A 23,752-nucleotide genomic window follows, 5' to 3' on the forward strand; every position below is an offset into this window, starting at 1 on the left:
GACGTTAGTAAGATACGTGCATACACATGTACTTAGTCATTCAGTCGTGTCTGACTCTTTCCAACCCCATGGACTATATAGCCTGCCAGGCTCCTTTGTCCATGGGATTCTCCAGGCAAGAATACTGGAATGGGTTGCCATTTCCTACTCCAGGGCATCTTTCTTGACTCAGAGATTGAGCCCGTGTCTCTTTTTCTCTTGCACTGGCAGGTGGATTCTTTTCCACTGAGCCACCTGGGAAGCCCTAGTAAGGTACATTTATTACAATTAATGGTCTACCCTTGACAAGCCATTGTCAAAGTCCATAGTTTATTCAGATTTCTTTAGTTCTTGTACCCAGTGTCCTTTTTGGTCCCAGGCCCCCACCCAGGACATCACTTTACATGTAGCTGTCACTTCCTTTGTTGTGAGGACCTTGGCAGTTTGGAGGAGGACTGGGTGGGGATTTTGCAGGGTGCTTTCTGTTGGGATTCATCTGGGTGCATCTGGCAACATGCCTTATGGCTGTTTGTGGGGTATTTTTTTAAATTTGTTTTGTTAGTTTTGTTGTTGTTGTTTTCAGATTTCATTCTAGTTTATTACAGTGAAAAAATACCCCACGGTTCTAAGCACATATTCAATTTCTGAGCATCAAAGGAGACAGATTTAGATACATTAAAATGTGGTTTCTATGTTCATAATGATATGCAGCCACATAAAAAGTAATGTACAGAACACCTTGTTCTACAAAACAGCTTTGGGAATTTTCTTTGACTAGAAATTTTCCCAGTTTGGGAACATTAGCTTAGACATGAACATAAATTCGAGGTACTGTTAGTTAACTTATTTGAAAGAGTGGAATATTTAAGAAAGCTATTTCTACCAGTGGAAACAAAGATGGAAAACTGTCAAATAACTGTGAGTTGCTTGGAATTCTGCCTGGCTTCCAAAAATTAAGCTGGGAACAGATGTCTGCCCACACAGTGAAAATGATCTAATTAGTCAGTGTTTCCTTAAATGAAACACAAAATGACAAAAATGATTCCTTAGCTGACTCCCAGTCAAAGGGGAAGAAATATTAGATAAGGTGGAAACTATGGCGTGGTCAGAGTCCCTTGGACTGCAAGGAGATCCAACCAGTCCATTCTGAAGGAGATCAGCTCTGGGATTTCTTTGGAAGGAATGATGCTAAAGCTGAAACTCCAGTACTTTGGCCACCTCATGCGAAGAGTTGACTCATTGGAAAAGACTCTGATGCTGGGAGGGATTGGGGGCAAGAGGAGAAGGGGACAGAGGATGAGATGGCTGGATGGCATCATTGACTCGATGGACGTGAGTCTGGGTGATCTCCGGGAGTTGGTGATGGACAGGGAGGCCTGGTGTGCTGCGATTCATGGAGTCGCAAAGAGTCGGACACGACTGAGCGACTGAACTGAACTGAACTGAACTGAATGGCGTGGTCTTAAATTTCAGGAATAGGGACAAGCAATTTAGAGGAATTTTTCTGGGATGCTCTGCTGTTGTTGTTGACCTTGAACTCTTGGCTGGACCAGCACTGGCCAGGTTGCTCTGCCATGAACTCACCACCCATCCCCCCAACCCTCCCTGCCCACCCAACCGTACTATACTTGTTAGAAGGAGGTCCCTATGCAGGGCCTAGAATGGAAGCCCTTAGATTTCTTTTTTCCTGCCAAATGGCAGCAAAGACAGTGTCTGGCACACGGCATTCTTCTGGGAAAATGGCACCTGTTTCCACCTTGTGGAAAGCATGTTATGAGCTAGTGGTTGTTCTGGCCACACATACCTGTCCCGGGAGATCTCAGGGACAGTGTTTCTACCAGGCGTGAGAGTCCTGGCCCCCATCACGTGGTCTCTTACTACTGTCAGTTTTGCCATTGTTGCGGTGACACATGGGCACATGCTCCTTGTTACAAGGAACAAATTAATACAGGCGGTGTGGAGACAGGGATCCCCTTCTACTGCACACACACAGTCCCCAAGCCCCCAGGGCTAACACTTCTGCATACTCCTGCCTTGGCTTTTAAAAATAATACATGGTTATGATCTATGGTATTATATGGCATATTGTTAAACATGTAACTATATATTAAATCTATAAGTAATTAATACTAAACATATTGTTAAATATCTACATATATTTTCAAATTACTAAATATATAAGTATATGTACTAATAAAGTAACTTACTAAATATGTAACTATATGTACTAATATGGGGTTTCTCTGATGGCTCAGTGGTAAAGAATCTGCCTGCCAGTGCAGGAGACACAGGAGACTCGGGTTCAATCCCTGGGTTGGGAAGATCCCCTAGAGAAGGAAGTGGCAACCCACTCAGTATTCTTGCCTGAGAAATCCTATGGACAGAGGAGCCTGGTGGGTTACTAGTCCATGGGGTCACAAAAGAGTTAGTCATGACTTAGTGACTAAGCATGCATGCACATGTACTAACATAATTTATATAAAAGATAAAGTGAATATAACTATCAAATATATAACAATATATTAAATATTTATAAAATAAGATGTCATTTTTATTAAATGTGACTGTATTATTCATTGTATTATGATCCAATGATCTCACTTGATATATCTCAGAGTTTTTTCCTAGATGATCATAGACCTGCTTTATTTATATATTTATATTTGCAGCTGTGGTAATATATACATAACAAAATGGTCTTCCCTGGTGGCTCATCAGTAAAAAATCCGCCTGCAATTCAGGAGATGCAGGTTTGATCCCTGGGTCGGGAAGATACCCTAGAGTAGGTAAGGGCAACCCACTCCAGTATTCTTGCCTGGGAAATCCCATGGACAGAGGAGCCTGGCGGGCTACAGTCCATGGGGTTCCAAAGAGTCGGACACAACTTAGCAACTAAACCACCACCACCATACACAACAAAATTTACCTTCTTATCCCTTTTTAAGTGTACAGTTCAGCAGTGTTAAATACATCCACATTTTGTATTTCCATCTGAAGAATTATTTTAATCTTGTGATACTGAAACTCTGTCCCCATTAATCAACAACCCCCCATTCTGCTGTCCCCCAGCCCCTGACAACCACCCTTCTACTTTCCGTCTCTTATGAATTTTACATATCTCCTATAACTGGAATCATACACTATTTGCATTTTTGTTACTGGCTTATTTCACTTGGCCTGATGTCCTCAAGTTTCAGCCATGTTGTAGCCTGTGACAGATTTTCCTTCCTTTTAAGGCTGAATGATATTTCATTTTATGCCTGGACCACTTTTGGATGGGTTTCCCTGACAGCTCAGTTGGTAAAGAATCCACCTGCAATGTGGGAGACCTGGGTTTTGATCCCTGGGTTGGGAAGATCCCCTGGAGAAGGGAAAGGCTACCCACTCCAGTATTCTGGCCTGGAGAATTCCATGGACTGTATAGTCCATGGGGTCACAAAGAGTCAGTCACAGCTGGGCAACTTTCACTTTCATTTTTGCTTATCCATCCATCCATTAGTGGACATTAGGTTCCTTCTACCTTTAGGCTATTGTGAATAACCCTGCTGTGCACAGCATGGGGCTTGGCCCATTTCAAGGGCTCTAGCCAAGACACTATAGTAATAATCATGATAATGATTATTATTACTGTTTTATAGTGGAGGGCTCTGGGCTTCTTTAGGGCTCACTATTTCACAAAGATGGGATGGAGGGGTTGACTGAGCCCCGTTTGGACAAGTTTTCATCCCTGAACAAGGTGAAGCAAGCTGGGAGGAGTTCTACACTTTGCAGAAGAAATATCTGAGGCTCAGAGAGTCTAAGAGACTTGACCAAGGACACACAGCAGATAAATGGTTCAAGTTCAAATCTAGGTCTCCAACTCCCAGGCCAGTGTTTTATGTACCACTCTGAAAATGAGCAGGATTTTGGGAATTCAGAGGCTTGAGGCTCTCCCCACATCAGAGGGTTCGTGAAAAGCAGAGTTGGGATTCGAACTCAGGTCTAAATTTCCACTGCACTGTGCTGTCTCCCTAGACAGCTTCCAGGAATGCAGTTATATAACCCTCTACTCAGAGGCTGGTGGAGACGGTTGACTTAGAAAGATTTACATCAGGTGTCAGGATAAATGTGCAGCTCCTCTCCATGCAGGCCATTTAGAGATGACTTTTCAACCACTCCTAGCGTTTTCTTCAATAACGTCATTGTGCCTTTGGACTTTCAGGACTTACCCCTTGGGATTTGGCCCAGTGTGGAAAACTCTCATGTTACAACTCCAGGTAAGTTTTTCTCTTGGTTGATTTTTTTATTGATTTGACCATGAGAGAGAACCAGACCCTAAAGCCATAGACCTCCTGCTTCTGCCTCCCTGGCACCCTGCTCACCTATGTACCCTACAGAGCAAGGGCTGTGAGTCCCCCCCTGCAGCAGTGGTCTGGGGTGCCCAGATCTGAGTTCAGGTAAGGTGGTGATTGATTCTTGGTAAGATTCAATAATAATTGGTAAGAATCAAGAATCAATAATGATTCAGGTAAGGGGAATCTTGATTCTCCCCTGAAGGTGCCTGATGAAGAAAACGCAGAATGTGTTTTAGTGTATGTGTATTAGTCAACTGTGTGAGTTTCTTTTTGCTGCTGTAACAAGTTATCAGGGATTTAGTGGTAAAACAGTATCGATGTATTCTCATATAGTTCTGGAGGGCGAAAGTTCACATCAGTTTAACTGGTCTGATTCAGAGTGTCAGCATGCTCTCCAGGGCCCTGGGAAGAATATTCTTCCTTCTCCAGGATCTGGAGCTTCATTCCTTGAGTCCTGCAGGTCATGACCCTTCCTGCAGCCTCCAAGCCAGCAGCGTTGCTTCTTGCCGCAGTGGTCCCATGACCTTCTCTTCTGCCTGTCAAATCTCTCTCTGCCTCCCTCTGTAAGGCATCTGGGATTACACTTATGGCCCCCTGGATAATCCAGGTTACTTCCCCATGAATTAAACTAAGGGTCCTTAATTTAATCGTATCTGCAAAGAGTCTGTTGCCATGTAAGAGAACATATTTACAGGTTGCTGAGATTAGGACCTGGGTGTCTTTGGGGACCATTACTCAGTCTACCTGACTTCCCAGGTAGCTCAGCAGTAAAGAATCCGGCTGCCAATGCAGGAGATGCAGGAGACCTGGGTTCAGTCCCTGGGTCGAGAAGGTCCCTGGAGAAGGAAATGGCAACCCACTCCAGTATTCTTGCCTGGGAAATCCCATGGATGGAGGAGCCTGGCAGGATTGCAAAAAGGGGGACATAACTGAGTATGCATGCACTGAAAGTCTACCACACCAGGTTTCAGAAATCCAACTGAAACTAACCAAGCAATGAACAATTTGTTGACCCTTATCGCTGGACTGCACAGGTCCCAGATCCAGGAGCACAGTGTTCTCAGGGCTCTGCTTTTCACTTTCCATTGAGGCTCCTGCTTTCGTCTGATGAGTGTCATTCTCAGGGACATTCTTTCCATGTGGAAGTAATTGCTGCCACTTGCGGAAAGGAAGAGACTTTCTGTAGCTCGACAGAAGTTCAGGGAAGACTAATGGACACAGTCTGAGTTCCATGCCAGTCCCCAGTCCCATCACTGGGACTTGGGGGGAGAGTCTTCTGGGTTCTGGGCTTAAGTCTGGCCTCCTGGGGACCAGGATATGCTGAGATCCAGGTTTGTCTGTAGAGACTGAGCTAGAATCTTACTGATTAGTTGGGGGGCTACCCTGAAGGGAGGGGTCCTGGGAAGGCAGAACAAACTTTTCATCCAGAATTGACACAGGTTATGAATACACCTTGTTTTATTCCAGGGATAAATGTATTTCATTTTCTAGGGGAGTTAAAAGTATTTTTTAGGTCTTCTGTTACTCTGCCACACTCAATATGTAAGCAAATTTGGAAGACTCAACAGTGGCCACAGGACTGCAAAAAGTCAGTTTTCGTTCCAATCCCAAAGAAGGGCAATGCCAAAGAATGTTCAAACTACTGTATAATTGCTCTCATTTCACAGGCTAGCAATGTTATGCTCAAAATCCTTCAAGCTAGGCTTCAGCAGTACATGAACTGAGAAATTCCAGATGTACAAGCTGGGTTTTGAAGAGGGAGAGGAACCAGAGATCAAATTGCCAACTTTTATTGGATCATGAAGAAAGCAAGAGAGTTCCAGAAAATCACCTACTTCTGCTTCATTGACTACAATAAAGCCTTTAACTGTGTGGATCACAACAAACTTAGGGAAAATTCTTAAAGAGATGGGAATACCAGACCACATTACCGGTCTCCTGAGAAACCTTATGCAGGTCAAAAAGCAACAGTTAGAACCAGACGTTAAACAACAGACTGGTTCAAAATTGGGAAAAGAGTATGACAAGGTGTATTGTCACCTTGTTTATTTAGCTTATATCCAGAGTACCTCATGCAACATGTTGGGCTGGATGAAGCACAAGCTGGAATCAAGATAGACGGGAGAAATATCAATAGCCTCAGATATGCAGATGACACTACCCTTATGGCAGAAAGTGAAGAGGAACTAAAGAGCCTCTTGATGAAAGTGAAAGAGGAGAGCAAAAAAGCTGGCTTAAGACTCAACATGAAAAAAACTAAGATCAGGGCATCCAGTTCCATCATGTCATGGCCAATAGAGGGGGAAAAAGTTGAAGAAGTGACAGATTTTATTTTCTTGGGCTCCAGAATCACTGTGGATGGTGATTGCAGCCACGAAGTTGCTCCTTGGAAGTAAAGCTATGACAAACATAGACAGAGTATTAAAAAGCAAAGGCATCACTTTGCCAACAAAGGTCTGAATAGTCAAAGCTATGGTTTTTCCAGTAGCCATGTATGGGTATGAGAGTTGACCATAAAGAAAGCTGAACGCTCAAGAATTGATGCTTTCGAATCGTGTTGCTGGAGAAGACTCTTGAGAGTCCCTTGGGCTGCAAGGAGATCAAACCAATCAATCCTAAAGGAAATCAGTCCTGAATATTCATTGGAAGGACTTATCTGAACCTGAAGCTCCAATACTTTGGCCACCTGATGTGAAGAGCTGACTCGTTAGAAAAGACACTGATGCTGGGAAAGATTAAAGGCAGGAGGAGAAGGGGATGACAGAGGATGAGATGATTATATAGCATCACTGACTCAATGGACATGAGTTTGAGCAAACCCCAAGAGATAGTGGAGGACAGAGGAGCCTGGCATGCTGCAATCTCCAGGGTTGCCAAGAGTCAGATACAACTTAGCAACTGAAGAACAACAAGCAGTCTTTGCAAAAGACTTTACAAAAGTTTACAAAATCCAGTGTTTTCATTTGAGTAAAATAGGTTGAGGTGATATCACCATAATCACAGAGAACTTTTAGTCACTCATTAAGCAGACATTTTGGATAAGGGAGGGCAGTGTACTTAGGACTGTGGTTGTAGTGAGAGCAGAGGGTGGAGGAATTAGGTCACCAGGAAGGCTTCAGGGAGGGCTTCCTGGAGGAGGTGTTGAGTCTCAGCTGAGTCCTGAGAAGTAGCAATTAGCAGGAGAAGGAAACAGAGGGAGCCAGGGTGCATTCAAACAGCTGCAGAGTCATGACCGATGACCCACATGACAGCACAGTAGTGGGGAGACCGCTGGGTAGTGATGCAGTGGGAGGATGGTCAGGTCAGAGCTTGACTTCCTTCTGTACTGTCTGTGGACAGTAACAATGTCTGTCCTCATTCAGGTCTCCATCAGAGCCCACGGCTGGGCATTCTGAGCTCCTGGAGGAGCAGGGGCTTAGACACCCGCACCAGAGACAAAGCCCAGAGTGGCCTTAAGATTTGAAGTCCAGTGAGTCTTTGTCCTTTAGCCCGAAGGACTGGACTGGGGTCTGGAGGTGGGTGTTCTGTCCCACTTGTGTGATTGACTTGAAGAGTCCCAACTGAGCAGCCAGCCTGGGAAAGCGTGTGCTGTTTTCCATGGTGAGGGCCTTTGTCCCCATTCCAACATCGTGAACTGAACCACAGATACTATTCTGGGAAAAAGGATATTGATTTTATCCAGGATCCAGTTCCACATTCTTTTTTTTTTTTTTTAATTTTTCCTACATTTATTTAGAAATTCTATAAAAGGGGTTCTAAAGCAGTTCTAAAGACCTTGCTATCAATACTCTGTGTAAGGAAGAGTGAGAAACAGGATTCATTCTCAGCCTATATACAGTTTGTACTTGGATAGAAGATAAATGCTGAAAAGGCATGACTCCACAATGCTGGTCACTTCAAAATAGAAATTTACAGAGTGGTTAGAGGTTTTCCCAAGGGCACAGCTGGCGAGTGGCAGCCAGGATTGGAACCCAGGGCCCTCTGATGCTAAGTGTGTAGGAATCACCCATGCCTCCTCCCTTGCCTAGTGGTTCTGACTCAGCCGGTCTAGAGGGGGGCCAGGCTTGTACATTTCAGCCTACAGATCGGGTAAGAAGCACACACTTGAAGAAACTCTTCTTAAGCTCTATGGCTCCCAATGAGAACTTCTCACCTTGGCAAAGAGATAAGTCATTCCTTCATTCACACTCTCGTCCACTTACTCAGTGAAGATTTTCCAAACGCCTGCCATGTATCATGTGGTTTGCTTCTAGAGTTTAACCACTGCCTTTTTGTATTATGTAATGCATGCACGTTGCTGTTTTGCAGAGGAGGCACCATTCGGGATGAAATTCAGTAAGGACATTGAAGTCTTTAACCCACCCCTGGCTTCTTCAGCCTCTAGTGGGCCATGGGTTCATTCCGTCTTTGCTTTTACACACTCATGGCCTAGGAAGACCTTGTTTAAAAGAGACTCTGCTGTAACACACCGCCTGGTAAGTAACGTGTTCAGTTCTTTTAAAGACATATCAGAAGTTGTAAAGAAACTGGTTTTGGATCACTTGTGTAGCAAATGTCACAGGCTTTTGTTCCTCCTCCAAAAAACACCTATTCTTTCTCTTTCACTAAATATAGTTATCATTAGGGAGCAAATCCATTTTTCTTTACAGAGAGTTGCTTCTTCTATACAATATACAGTATTTAGATGAATAGGATGTGTGAATCTGAGCATTAGGCCGCTTTATCTGCTGGTTCTAAAGCAGTGCATGGGGTTTTGCTTTAACTGGATCGATTCTCTTGCACCTGTTATAAAAACGCTGCTACCGATAATAGTGCCAAATGTTTAAAAATTATTTTCCACTCGCCAGGCACGTTGTTGTTGTTCAGTCTCTCAGTCGTGTCCGACTCTTTGCGACCCCATGGACTGCTGCACACCAGGCTTCCCTGTCCTTCACTATCTCCCAGAGTTTGCTCAAACTCAACTCATGTGCATCAAGTCAGTGATGCCATCCAACCATCTCATCCTCTGTCATTCCCTTCTCCTCCTGCCCTCAATCTTTCCCAGCATCAGGGTCTTTTCTAACGAGTCGGCTCTTCGAATTAGGTGGACAAAGTATTGGAGCTTCAGCTTCAGCATCAGTCCTTCCAATGAATATTCAGGACTGGTTCCTTTAGGATGGAGGCGTTTGATCTCCTTGCAGTCCCAGGGACTCTCAAGAGTCTTCTCCAACACCACAGTTCGAAAGCATCAATTTCCGGGCACTCATCCTTTTTTATTGTCCAACTCTCACATCCATACATGACTACTGGAAAAACCATAGGCTTTGCGCTTTCTATGCATAATCTCACTGGAGCCTCATTACGAGTTTCTTAAACAGGTACTATTTTTATTCCCTTTTTACAGATAGGAACTGAAGATTGGAGAGATTAAGGAGTTTGCTCAGGGTCCCACAGGTCGAAGCAGCAGAACTAGGATGTGGGGCCCCTGCTCTTAGCCGCTGTCCCTGCTCCCAGTGTTCCTCATACTCTGTGTAATGTGTTGGTGCCACATGAGGCTGACTCTCCCCTAAGCTGTCATGATTTATAATGGCTTGAGAACCGCTGGGTTCAGCCAACAGGCTACCACGGCGACAATCTCCTCCTTGGCCCTTGGCTACATTTTGTGTTAGTCTCCTACATTTTGTATTAGATAGTTGTGTGACAAATTATCACCAACATGGTGACTTAGAACAGTGAAATTTATTCTCTCTTTGTTCTAGAGGCAGGAAGGCCAAAGTCAGGGTGTCAGCAGAGCTGTGCTTTTATTGGGAGCTTGTAGGGGAAAATCCGTCCTTATCTCTTTCAGCTTCGGGAGCTTTCCTTGGCTTGTGGCTGCATCACTCCAATCTTTATATTGTGATTCTACAGAGAAACAAAACCTGTAGGATGTGTGTATACACACACGCACACACACACACACACGTATGGGAAGGAGGGAGGGGGAGATTTATTTCAAGAAATTGCTTATGTGATTGTGGGGGCTGGCAAAGTCCACGATCTGCAAGTGTGGCCTGGAAACCCAAGAAAGAGCTGATACTCAAGTTGGAGAGGTCTCTGCACAGAATGCACATTTCCTTAGGGGAAACCTTCATCGTTTTTGTTAAGACCTCACCTGATTGGGTGAGGCCCACCCACACTATGATGGGTCATTAGCTTCCTTCAAAGTCCACTGACCTAAACGTTAGATCTCTTCTAAAAATACATTCACAGTGAGATCAGGGGGTGATTGATCGAGTATCTGGGAACCATGGCCAGCCAGCTGACACCTATCATTTACTGTCATACTCTGCTTTCACCTTCTGTGTCCTTTTCTCTGTGGGTGTGTCTTCTCTTCTGTCACTAATGAGGACACGTCATTGGATTTAAGACCTGGCTAAAGCCAACCCACCTAAACCCAGAATGATCTCATCTTGAGAGCTTTGGCTTAATTACATCTTCAAAGACCACTTTTCCAAATAGGGTCATTTTCCCAGGTTCTGGGCTTCAGGACGAGCTGCATCCAGCCACCATGGTGGTCATCAGCTTTCCAGTCTGTGCTCCATCCCCCTCCTGTGTGTCTTTGCCCAACAAACTGTGTTTATCTGATTGTCATATGCAGGATACTGTGTGGGGATCTGAAGGCTAGAAAGCCAGATGTCTGCCCTCAAGGACTTGCTGGGGTCCTGGAACGTCAAAGCATGAGGGTGAGGTCATGGACAGAGACTCAACCAGAATCAAAGCCCTCAACAGCTCATGCTGCTGCCTGTGGTCAAAGTGTTCTCAGAACATCACTTCTGTTCTCTGCGTCTTTGTTCATTTCTATACAATAGCCACTGAGAGAGTCACGCTCTGGAGGAGTGTGCCCTACGGAAGAATCATAGCATATGGAGCTATATCTATCCCTATACCTACCTATACCGATCCTATAATAGCATATGGGGCTATAACCAGCACACTGCCTGGGTAGAGTCCAAGCTTCCTACCTGTGCAGCCTTGGGCAAGTGGTTAACCTCCATGAGCCTTAGTTTCCTCATCTGTAAAATGGGAGAAATAGAATTCATGTGTGTACAGTGATGGGCATACACCTGGCACTTGGGAAAGAATAGCCGTTGTTAGGATTATCGGTATCACTGAGAGCTGCCTTGGTCTTTGATTCAGAGTATGGCTCCACCCACCGCAGATGAAGGTGGACGGGGCAGACAGTGGGGATGCATGGCCTGGAGTCAAGGGGCATGTTCAAGGATGAAAACGAACAGGTATCAGCTATGTTTACAAGGAGCAATGGAGCTGGCATCCAGTGGGTGAGCCCTGGCTTTCCATTGGTTTCCAGAGGAGGTGTCATGGGGCTGTGTGTGTGTGAGTCACTCAGTCGTGTCCAACTCTTTGCAACCCCTTGGACTGTAGCCCACTAAAGTCCTCTATCCATGGATTTTCCAGGCAAGAATACTTGACTGGATAGCCATTCCCTTCTCCAAGGGATCTTCCTGACCCAGGGATCAAACCCGGGTCTCCTGCTTTGCAGGCAGATTCTTTACCACTGAGCCACCAGGGAAGCCCCTCATGGGGCTGGAAGAGGCCAATCCTGGGTGGATTCTCTACCTGTTAATGAGAGATCCAGCTTGCAAGAAGCACTTCAACACACCATGGTCCATGTTCACCAGGTTCCTGCTGTGTGGCTCGCGTGCCCCACTCAGGACATGTGCGTGCTGTTCTGCTCAGTTGCTCAGCCTTGTCCGACTTTGAGACCCCATGAACTGTAACCCACCAAACTCCTCTGTCCATGGGATTCTTCAGGCAAGAATACTGGAGTGGTTGCCATTTCCTCCTCCAGAGGATCTTCCTGATCCAGGGATCAAACCTGCATCTCCTGCGTCTCCTGCATTGGCAGGCAAATTCTTTACTACTAAAAACCCTGTTGTTGGGAAAGATGGAAGGCAAAAGGAAAAGGAGGAGGCAGAGGATGAGATGGTTCGATAGAATAACTGACTCAGTCAACATGAATCTGAGCAAACTCAAGCCTGGCATGCTGCAATCCATGGGATGGCACAGAATTGGACATGACTTAGCAACTGAACAACGACAAGGCCTAGGAAGCCAGGACATGTGAGCAATCCTTAAAGGACTTTTCCATAGCTCTGCTCACATTCCTCCTGCTAAAGCATCAGCCCTGGTTCGCTGAGTCCCTGTGACAATGGTGTCATTGACATGCACCTCAGAACAGGACATAGCCCCGTGTCATCACATGTCCACATTTTTCTTTATTCATAGGTTTTAAGTTCCAGTTCTGTAAGACTTAAAGAAAAATCTTCAGGGTCAAAATGCATGACTGCAGAAGTAACCCTTCTACCCTGCCTTTTACTTGTTCATTTTTTGGCCACATCCCACAGCGTGTGGGATCTTAGTTCCCGGATCAGGCATCTAGTCTGTACCTCCTGCATTGGAAGCATGGAGTCTTAACCATTGGGCAACCAGGGAAGTTCCTCTACCCTCCCCCCACTTTTAAAAGTTCATCTTGTACTTTTATTTAACATGTGTAGCATGAACTGTTTTTCATTTTCTAATAAGTTCTATATTTTATTGTAGTATGGAGACATTTCAAGAGACTTTCAAGGGACTTCTGAGAATGGAGTAATTTTTCAGAAATGTGCAGTGGTGAGTATTCATCTGTGGTTTATACTTAAAGAGAAAGTAATTGAATTTGCCAAAAATGTATATTAGCAGAGTTATGTATTTAAAGAACTGGCAGATCATGTGGCCGTCTACCCGTATCTGAACACGGGTGATGAAGTGACCCACAGGGATCTCATATTTTATATGGAAGCACCAGACTAAGATTTTTTTGGTAACAACAAAATCATTACTGAAAATCCTCTGTGATTATTTAAAATGGGAAAGAAAGCATGTATTTTCTCCCAGATTTTAACATTGGTATGATGCCAACAGTTTACAAATTTATGTAATATCTTTTAGGTCTTTGATTCTTACTAATCTCATGAGATGACCTTCACATGATCCTTGTGTTGAGGGTCCCCGAGACCATCGTCAGGTTCAGTGGTTCCCTAGAAGGACTCAGGGAACTCAGAAAAACTGCTCTACTCACAGTCACAGTTTATTACAGCAGAACGATATAGATTATAGTCAGCAAAGCCAAGAGCTCGTAGGACAGAGTTCTGGGGAGACCAGGCCCGAGACACCTGGTCTTCTCCTGGTGGAACTGAAGGAGCAGCATTTAATTATTCCCAGCAGTGGTGTGTGACATCACCAGGGAAGCTCACCCAAGCCGTGGAGTCCAGGATTCTTATTGAGGATCCATCATGTAGGCATGGAGCACTCATGTCACTGACCTCAGTTACTCAGGTCACCTGAACACAGCTTTGCCCAAGGCCCTCACCACGAATCACATGGTTAGCACAGACTACCTGGGGTGGCCCAAGGCCATAAGTATAGCAAGACACTCTTTCCAGACAAGATATTCCACGGGCTTTAAGGGCCAGTCTCTCAGGAGCTGGTCCTCTCTTTGGGATAGGCGGGGTTTGGACAGTCCACCTCTGCTTAGTTAACTGTGTACTGCACAGCTCTCTTGCGGCCCAGGCCTTGGCTCTCTTGCTGCACTTCCTGGAATGCAGTTGTAGCTACCAGTTTCTCATGTGTCTTACTAGAAATGCTTCCTGCTACATGGGTGTAGTTATAAGTATGTGTGCATGCCCATGTGCACGTACATACACATACCTTCTTTCTTCCCCTTTTTACGTAGGTGACAGTACCCTATATACCAAGTTTTACAATTTGCTTTTTTCACTTATTACAATCCAGAGCTCATTCTTCTTGGGGGTGTACATGACTTCTCTCTCTTTTCTCAGCTTCTCTGTCTCTTTCAGCAGAGCTGGGGTGAAGGAAGGGCAGGAATGGTGGGAAATAGGCTTTGAGAGAGGGGGCAGGACACGGTGTCAGAGACCAGGTGGGGAGCCAAGCTGGAGACGGGCCACTGGCTCTGAATAACTGAGCTGTGCAAACACGTGGGTGGGCAGAACCCGGAAGGTGACTGGCCAGGAGACAGGAGACCAGCTCAGGGCAAACTTGGAGATCAAATGACAGTCAGAGGCCCGGACTGGCTGGGGCTGAATCTTCAAAATAATGGATTAAGAAAGCGCTGCAGCTTGTTTTTCTTGGTGACCCCAGTTGTGACAATCTCCCCACTGTAGTCTCACGCATGGATGTTTTTTCATCTAAGTTTCTCTGTGGTTTCACTGCATTTCAGGGTCCTGGTTTCTTTGAACCGGTCTGAGCAACAACTTGTCAAGTGGGAGTCAAAATTCTCCCAGGGCCTTTGAAATCAGACCTGATGAATTCTAGAACCTTCATGAGATTGTAGTCCCTTCCCTCTGCCTGCAGACGTAGTGGGTGCAGCTCGAGCTGGGGCCTTACGTTGGGAAGTCGGGCTCAACAGCGAGTCTGGCCTCACTTCCCCTCCTGTCCTAGGTATCTGTGCAGAGTGAGTGGCCATCGGCCCACGTGCGACTGTTTGTGAACAACACCAGGACACCCACGGCCGCCAACCTGTCCGACCTGTTCTTACTCGACAACATCACAGGCCTCACGATCAGGGAGTCGGCTGGAAACCAGACCTCGAGAGGCTTCCAGGCTTTCAGGAAGAAGTTTCTGCAAGGTAATAGCCACGTGTACAAAGTTAAGGGTGGGGCACAATGGAGATACACACAGATGGGCACAGAGCGCAGGATGGGCAGCAGGCATCTTCTCAGACACGGGACTTGTGTTCATGCCGTTGATCCTCATGGTAGAATCTGCTGGCGGGGCATCAGAGGAGGAGACCCCTGCTCAGCGTCTGCAACCAGGAAGCTGGTTTGTCACTTAGATTGAGAGAGGTGGGATTTGGGGAAGGATTTTTAAAAATATGCATATTCAAAGTTTATTACAATTTCAAATGTACACAAAGAGGTTATAGCGAACCCCACTGTATCCATCAGCCAGATGATCAAAATGACCGTCACTCAGTGAAATGAAGAGCTTGTTTGGGGGAGTGCTGGACAGACACGGGAGGGGTTTGGCATCAGCCCAGGAAGCGTGCTCTTGACGTGTTCAGCTGTATTAACGGAAGTGACTCTGCTGCTAATTAGCTCCCGTTCAAAGCGTGACACCATCACTGGTTGGCTTTCAGAGGTGTGTTTCCTGAAGTGAGCTTGTCATTGGTTAATTAAGGAGATTATTTTTCCCTTTTTTTTTAACTTTACAATATTGTATTGATTTTGCCATACATTGATCTGAATCTGCCACAGGTGTACAATTAAGGAGATTTCAAACCAATTCTGGGGGCTTCCCTGGTGGCTCCGAAGTAATGCAGGAGACACAGGTTTGATCCCTGATCCATGAAGATCCCACGTGTGCAGAGCAACTAAGCTTGTGCATCACAACTCTTTTTTTTTTTTTTTTTACTTTATCCTTTATATATATATATATATTTTTTTTACTTTTAATAATTTTTCTTAAAATTTATCCTGAACCCTCCTCCCTCCTCCCTCCCCATACCATCCCTCTGGGTCGTCCCAGTGCACCAGCCCCAAGCATCCAGCATCGTGCATTGAACCTGGACTGGCATCTCGTTTCATGCATGACATTTCACATGTTTCAATGCCATTCTCCCAAATCTTCCCACCCTCTCCCTCTCCCACAGAGTCCATAAGACTGTTCTATACATCAGTGTCTCTTTTGCTGTCTCGTATACAGGGTTATCGTTACCATCTTTCTAAATTCCATATATATGCGTTAGTATACTGTATTGGTGTTTTTCTTTCTGGCTTACTTCACTCTGTATAATAGGCTCCAGTTTCATCCACCTCATTAGAACTGATTCAAATGAATTCTTTTTAATGGCTGAGTAATACTCCATTGTGTATATGTACCACCGCTTTCTTATCCATTCATCTGCTGATGGACATCTAGGTTGCTTCCATGTCCTGGCTATTATAAACAGTGCTGTGATGAACATTGGGGTACACGTGTCTCTTTCCCTTCTGGTTTCCTCAGTGTGTATGCCCAGCAGTGGGATTGCTGGGTCATAAGGCAGTTCTATTTCCAGTTTTTTAAGGAATCTCCACACTGTTCTCCATAGTGGCTGTACTAGTTTGCATTCCCACCAACAGTGTAAGAGGGTTCCCTTTCCTCCACACCCTCTCCAACATTTATTATTTGTAGACTTTTGGATCGCAGCCATTCTGACTGGTGTGAAATGGTACCTCATAGTGGTTTTGATTTGCATTTCTCTGATAATGAGTGATGTTGAGCATCTTTTCATGTGTTTGTTAGCCATCTGTATGTCTTCTTTGGAGAAATGTCTATTTAGATCTTTGGCCCATTTTTTGATTGGGTCATTTATATTTCTGGAGTTGAGCTGTAGGAGTTGCTTGTATATTTTTGAGATTAGTTGTTTGTCAGTTGCTTCATTTGCTATTATTTTCTCCCATTCTGAAGGCTGTCTTTTCACCTTGCTAATAGTTTCCTTTGTTGTGCAGAAGCTTTTAAGGTTAATTAGGTCCCATTTGTTTATTTTTGCTTTTATTTCCAATATTCTGGGAGGTGGGTCATAGAGGATCCTGCTGTGATGTATGTCAGAGAGTGTTTTGCCTATGTTCTCCTCTAGGAGTTTTATAGTTTCTGGTCTTACATTTAGATCTTTAATCCATTTTGAGTTTATTTTTGTATATGGTGTTAGAAAGTGTTCTAGTTTCATTCTTTTGCAAGTGGTTGACCAGTTTTTCCAGCACCACTTGTTAAAGAGATTGTCTTTAATCCATTGTATATTCTTGCCTCCTTTGTCAAAGATAAAGTGTCCATATGTGCGTGGATTTATCTCTGGGCTTTCTATTTTGTTCCATTGATCTATATTTCTGTCTTTGTGCCAGTACCATACTGTCTTGATAACTGTGGCTTTGTAGTAGAGCCTGAAATCAGGTAGGTTGATTCCTCCAGTTCCATTTTTCTTTCTCAAGATCGCTTTGGCTATTCGAGGTTTTTTGTATTTCCATACAAATTGTGAAATTATTTGTTCTAGCTCTGTGAAGAATACTGTTGGTAGCTTGATAGGGATTGCATTGAATCTATAAATTGCTTTGGGTAGTATACTCATTTTCACTATATTGATTCTTCCGATCCATGAACATGGTATATTTCTCCATCTATTAGTGTCGTCTTTGATTTCTTTCACCAGTGTTTTATAGTTTTCTATATATAGGTCTTTAGTTTCTTTAGGTAGATATATTCCTAAGTATTTTATTCTTTTCATTGCAATGGTGAATGGAATTGTTTCCTTAATTTCTCTTTCTGTTTTCTCATTATTAGTGTATAGGAATGCAAGGGATTTCTGTGTGTTGATTTTATATCCTGCAACTTTACTATAATCATTGATTAGTTCTAGTAATTTTCTGGTGGAGTCTTTAGGGTTTTCTATGTAGAGGATCATGTCATCTGCAAATAGTGAGAGTTTTACTTCTTCTTTTGCAATTTGGATTCCTTTTATTTCTTTTTCTGCTCTGATTGCTGTAGCCAAAACTTCCAAAACTATGTTGAATAGTAATGGTGAAAGTGGGCACCCTTGTCTTGTTCCTGACTTTAGAGGAAATGCTTTCAATTTTTCACCATTGAGGATAATGTTTGCTGTGGGTTTGTCATATATAGCTTTTATTATGTTGAGGTATGTTCCTTCTATTCCTGCTTTCTGGAGAGTTTTTATCATAAATGGGTGTTGAATTTTGTCAAAGGCTTTCTCTGCATCTATTGAGATAATCATATGGTTTTTGTTTTTCAATTTGTTAGTGTGGTGTATTACATTGATTGATTTGCGGATATTGAAAAATCCTTGCATCCCTGGGATAAAGCCCACTTGGTCATGGTGTATGATCTTTTTAATGTGTTGTTGGATTCTGATTGCTAGAATTTTGTTTAGGATTTTTGCATCTATGTTCATCAGTGATATTGGCCTGTAGTTTTCTTTTTTTGTGGCATCTTTGTCAGGTTTTGGTATTAAGGTGATGGTGGCCTCATAGAATGAGTTTGGAAGTTTACCTCCCTCTGCAATTTTCTGGAAGAGTTTGAGCAGGATAGGTGTTAGCTCTTCTCTAAATTTTTGGTAGAATTCAGCTGTGAAGCCGTCTGGACCTGGGCTTTTGTTTGCTGGAAGATTTTTGATTACAGTTTCAATTTCCGTGCTTATGATGGGTCTGTTAAGGTTTTCTATTTCTTCCTGGTCGAGTTTTGGAAAGTTGTACTTTTCTAAGAATTTGTCCATTTCTTCCTCGTTGTCCATTTTATTGGCATATAATTGTTGATAATAGTCTCTTATGATCCTTTGTATTTCTGTGTTGTCTGTTGTGATCTCTCCATTTTCGTTTCTAATTTTATTGATTTGATTTTTCTCCCTTTGTTTCTTGATGAGTCTGGCTAATGGTTTGTCAATTTTATTTATCCTTTGAAAGAACCAGCTTTTGGCTTTGTTGATTTTTGCTATGGTCTCTTTTGTTTCTTTTGCATTTATTTCTGCTCTAATTTTTAAGATTTCTTTCCTTCTACTAACCCTGGGGTTCTTCATTTCTTCCTTTTCTAGTTGCTTTAGGTGTAGAGTGAGGTTATTTATTTGACTTTTTTCTTGTTTCTTGAGGTGTGCCTGTATTGCTATGAACTTTCCCCTTAGGACTGCTTTTACCGTGTCCCACAGGTTTTGGGTTGTTGTGTTTTCATTTTCATTCGTTTCACAACTCTTGAGCCCGTGCTCCAGAGCCTGGGAGCCCGGCTTCTAAAATGCATGTGCCCTAGAGCCCATCTGCCACAACAAGGGAAAGCACCGCAATGAAAAGCCCATGCACCACACCTAGAGACTAGCCCCCACTAGCCACAACTAGAGAAAAGCTTGCACAGCAGTGAAGGCCCAGCACAGCCAAAAATAAACAAGGAATTAAAAAAAACAATAATTCTGGAATGCAGTTGTTACTCTGACTTCAGAGCTGTCAATTTTCCTAGGAAGGTGGGACTTCTTTTATTCTGAGAAGGTGCCTTGTCTACAGATGAAGAAACTAAGGTGATGAGGAACCTACCCAAGGCCCAGGGTTGGTAGTCAAGGCGGAGACAGACTCAGTCTGACTTCTCCGTCCACCCCATACCCATGATGCTATAGTGCCTCTCACAGGCCTGGGACTCTTACTGACTTCCTTATACATGGCCCACATTGCTCATCAATGCCACCACTCTTTCTGAGTCTAGATGAAACCTCAGAATCCATCTTAACACCATACTATTGACAGAAGCTGTCAGTGGAGTTGGCCCGCCAGTAGTGACCTCTTTGCTGGCGCTGGTTTAAGCATGGTGTAAGAACCATCATGGTACGTCTCAGCTAAGTGATCTTCAATGCCTTTCTTCAATGATGTAAAAATAAATCTCCCCAGTTCTTCAGCTCGTGCTTAGAGACAGGAACGTAGGGCTGAGAGCAGAGCCCAGACTCGATCTCAGACAGAGCTCCCTTGACTTCTCGCTATTTCAGAGCTGTGTGGCCTCCAGAAATCATTGCATTTCTCTGAGCTGCAGACATGGTATGTGTCCCCCGGACTCACAGAGTCACTGCAGAGTCTGAATGGGGCGACATGGCCTGGCACTCTGCCTGCCTCTCACTTTATCGCTCCAGTGGCCTTGTGTAGTCCATGCTCCTACCATCCTGAACTGGGCACGCTCCTCCCATGGCTCGGCATCAGCTCCTACTCTTGTGTCCCGCTGGAGGACCTTTCTCTGCTCCCTTGCCCCTCACTCACCTGCCACTCCTGCACTTCACCTGCTCGGAGCCAGGACCACACACTTCGCCCATGAACTTGCTGACTTCTGCTCTTAACACGTGCGCTCTGTACATCCCTGAATCTCAGTCCCTGCAGCTGTGAACTGTGGGTGCTCTGGCACCCACTTCTGGGAGTCCTTCTAAAGAAAAGGGAGTTCCCCACCCACAACTCCAGAGCCCATTGGTTCACCTTGGGGTGTGACCCCTCCCTATGGCAGAGGTGCCGTCTCCTAATAGCTGGCGTTTCAATCCTGGCTTCTTATTAAGGGCAGATTTGAGTCAGAAACCCCGTCTTCTAGGGAAGCTTCTCTGTGTAATTAAGCACCAACCAGCGACCATGAGATCAGAAGGGACCCTCCATGATCCCGAGTGGCCTTCTTCTCCCTCTCCCGGGTCTGGTCTGGCACGGCCTCTCTGTGCCTTGTGCTGGGCTCCCAGGACCAGGCTGCCTGGAAGTGTCAAAGTGGCAGCTAGTGTCACCCAAAAGTTAGTTCAGTAAAGACTTTTTCTTCATTGTGTGAATAGGATCAGTGGGAATAAATAGGATCCCCACCTGGATTCCAAACAAAAGAGAAAGGTTCTGTATTTCATAAGTGGATGAGCTAAATACATCCTGAGTTAGGAAGGCTGACCCGCCCAGCCCCAGGCATTTCTGGATGGGTTGGGGGTCCAGGTAAAGCTCCCTGCACCTGCTGACAGCCCTTCCGAGTGAAAGCAGAGTGGGCTCAAGAGCACGCCTGCTTGATTTACTCTCCATGCTAAAAAATGTGTGAGCTCAAAGGGGCCTTGGCTGCCGCCGTGCGCTGTGGTGCCGCCGCCTTTCGACAGTGGCCGTGTCTGGGGTGTGCAGGGACCCCCCTGCTAACCGCACGTGCCTTCTCTCTGAACAGTTGGAGACTCCTTCTCGGTCAGCTACACAGCCTCGCTGGAGGCCAGAGACGTCGGGAGTGGAGACATCCTGCTGCTTCCTGCCCAGCTCTCCTTCCAGAGTTCGTCACCGGTATTGTCTGTGTTACTTGTGGTTTCTGTCTTGTCATTGTTTTTTTAGAAACCTCGAGCACATTATCCATGCTCTTCTTCCTTCCATCCTCCATTCATTCAGTGATGCCGAATTCTGGATTAGTGAATGGGCCCTGGAATCTCACACACTTTGCCGTGAACCAGGCTCCCTTTTAGCTTCTTGTAACCTCTATGGACCTGATTATCAAGATATGTCATGCATAGATGTTAATTTCTTTTTTTTGCCATGGTCTCATATTTATTTACACATGTCTACATAGGTTTTTTTTTCCTTTTTTAAAAATTTATTTACATAGATGTTAATTTCTCATCACCATGTCTTGTGTGTAATAAGCACTCAACCATATACTTTCTATTGATATTGGTTTGCTAGAGTTTGCTAGCAAACTCTATTGATATTGGTTTGCTGTGAAAAGGTACCACAGACCAGCTGGCTCACAAACAATAGAAATGTGTTCGTTCACAGCCCTGGAGGCTGGAAGTTCAGGTCAGGGTATGGGCAGGGTTGTCTTTCTGAGGCCTCTCTCCTTGGCTGGTAGACAGCTGTCTTCTCCCTGTGCCTCACATGGTCGTCCCTCTGTGTGTGTCTGTATCCTCGTCTCCTTATAAGGACGCTTGTCAGGTGGGATTAGAGTCCACTGTGATGGCCTTGCTTTACCTTAATCACATCTGTTAAGATTCTGGATCGTGGAAAAAGCAAGAGAGTTCCAAAAAAACATCTATTTCTGCTTTATTGACTATGCCAAAGCCTTTGACTGTGTGGATCACAATAAACTGTGGAAAATTCTGAAAGAGATGGGATACCAGACCACCTGACCTGCCTCTTGAGAAACCTATATGCAGGTCAGGAAGCAACAGTTAGAACTGGACATGGAACAACAGACTGGTTCCAAATAGGAAAAGGAGTACTTCAAGGCTGTATATTGTCACCCTGCTTATTTAACTTTCTATGCAGAGTACATCATGAGAAATGCTGGGCTGGAAGAAGCACAAGCTGGAATCAAGATTGCCGGGAGAAATATCAATCACCTCAGATATGCAGATGACACCACCCTTATGGCAGAAAGTGAAGAGGAACTCAAAAGCCTCTTGATGAGGGTGAAAGTGGAGAGTGAAAAAGTTTGCCTAAAGCTCAACATTCAGAAAATGAAGATCATGGCATCCGGTCCCATCACTTCATAGGAAATAGATGGGGAAACAGTGGAAACAGCATCAGACTTTATTTTTCTGGGCTCCAAAATCACTGCAGATGGTGACTGCAGCCATGAAATTAAAAGACGCTTACTCCTTGGAAGGAAAGTTATGACCAACCCAGATAGCATATTCAAAAGGAGAGACATTACTTTGCCAACAAAGACCCATCTAGACAAGGCTCTGGTTTTTCCTGTGGTCATGTATGGATGTGAGAGTTGGACTGTGAAGAAGGCTGAGCGCCGAAGAATTGATGCTTTTGAACTGTGGTGTTGGAGAAGACTGTTGAGAGTCCCTTGGACTGCAAGGAGATCCCACCAGTCCATTCTGAAGGAGATCAGCCCTGGGATTTCTTTGGAAGGAATGATGCTAAAGCTGAAACTCCAGTACTTTGGCCACCTCATGCGAAGTGTTGACTCATTGGAAAAGACTCTGATGCTGGGAGGGATTGGGGACAGGAGGAGAAGGGGACGACAGAGGATGAGATGGCTGGATGGCATCACTGACTCGATGGACGTGAGTCTGAGTGAACTCCGGGAGTTGGTGATGGACAGGGAGGCCTGGCGTGCTGCGATTCATGGGGTCGCAAAGAGTCGGACACAACTGAGCGACTGAACTGAACTGAACTGAACTGAAGGTTCTATCTCCAAATTCAGACACATTCCGAGACACTGGGGTCAGGGCTTCAGCTATAGATTTTGGGGGGACATGATTCAACCTGTAACCCCATTACCGTGAGCATTTTCATTTTCCATTCACTCTTTTGTTAATCCATGTAGGTGGTGAATGCGGTTGGTGCATGGCCCATGCTATGCGCTGTGCACCCCTGGGGCTACAGAGAAAGAGATATGTCCTTGTCCTCGTGGAGCCTGTGCTCTCGTTGTGTGTGTGTGTGTGTGTGTGTGTGTAAGTCGCTCAGTTGTGTTCTACTCTTTGCAACCTATGGACTGTAGCCCACCAGGCTCCTCTGTCCATGGAATTCTCCAGGCAAGAATACTGGAGTGTGTAGCCATTTCCTTCTCCAGCGGGTCTTCCCAGCCCAGGGATCGAACCTGGATCTGCTACATTGCAGTTACTCTGGTCATTTTGTTCAGACTGCAGCCCCTGGAGGAAGTACTTTTCATAACAGATGTGGAAAACGAGGCTCCAGCGTGACTACTCCAGGTCACATGGCAAAACCAAAATCGACCTCACAGCTGCTAGCTCCTTCCATCCAAGGCTGAGAGGCCTGTGTGCGGTGTTTCTGCTGCAGTAAGAAAACTAATCCTGGATAAAATTAAATAAAATGAAAGATTCCATAAAGGTAAGGACCAGATATGAGAAAGCCATATGAAACTGTCAGAAAAGACGAATGTCTCAGAAAACAATTAAGTGCAAAGTCAAGAACGAGAACAGAGAAGGA

General features: G+C 44.7%; 1 protein-coding gene across 7 annotated transcripts in view; it reads left to right on the forward strand.

Annotated features, from left to right (window-relative positions):
• EVC2 (EvC ciliary complex subunit 2) overlaps positions 1–23,752 on the forward strand; it is a 165,787-nt gene that overhangs the window by 7,505 nt on the left and 134,530 nt on the right. For 6 of the 7 annotated variants that reach the window (XM_027545001.1, XM_027544998.1, XM_027544999.1 and 3 more), the window contains exons 2-6: positions 4,181–4,235; positions 8,622–8,788; positions 12,894–12,962; positions 14,790–14,976; positions 21,030–21,139. In XM_027545001.1, the coding sequence (XP_027400802.1) occupies positions 8,639–8,788; positions 12,894–12,962; positions 14,790–14,976; positions 21,030–21,139 (516 nt within the window). In that variant the 5' untranslated portion in view covers positions 4,181–4,235; positions 8,622–8,638. Of the gene's footprint in view, positions 1–4,180; positions 4,236–7,675; positions 7,829–8,621; positions 8,789–12,893; positions 12,963–14,789; positions 14,977–21,029; positions 21,140–23,752 lie in introns of all 7 variants that reach the window. The other variant, XM_027545002.1, reaches the window with a different exon arrangement.

This window comes from Bos indicus x Bos taurus, chromosome 6 (assembly GCF_003369695.1).
Source record: "Bos indicus x Bos taurus breed Angus x Brahman F1 hybrid chromosome 6, Bos_hybrid_MaternalHap_v2.0, whole genome shotgun sequence".
NCBI lineage: Eukaryota > Metazoa > Chordata > Mammalia > Artiodactyla > Bovidae > Bos > Bos indicus x Bos taurus.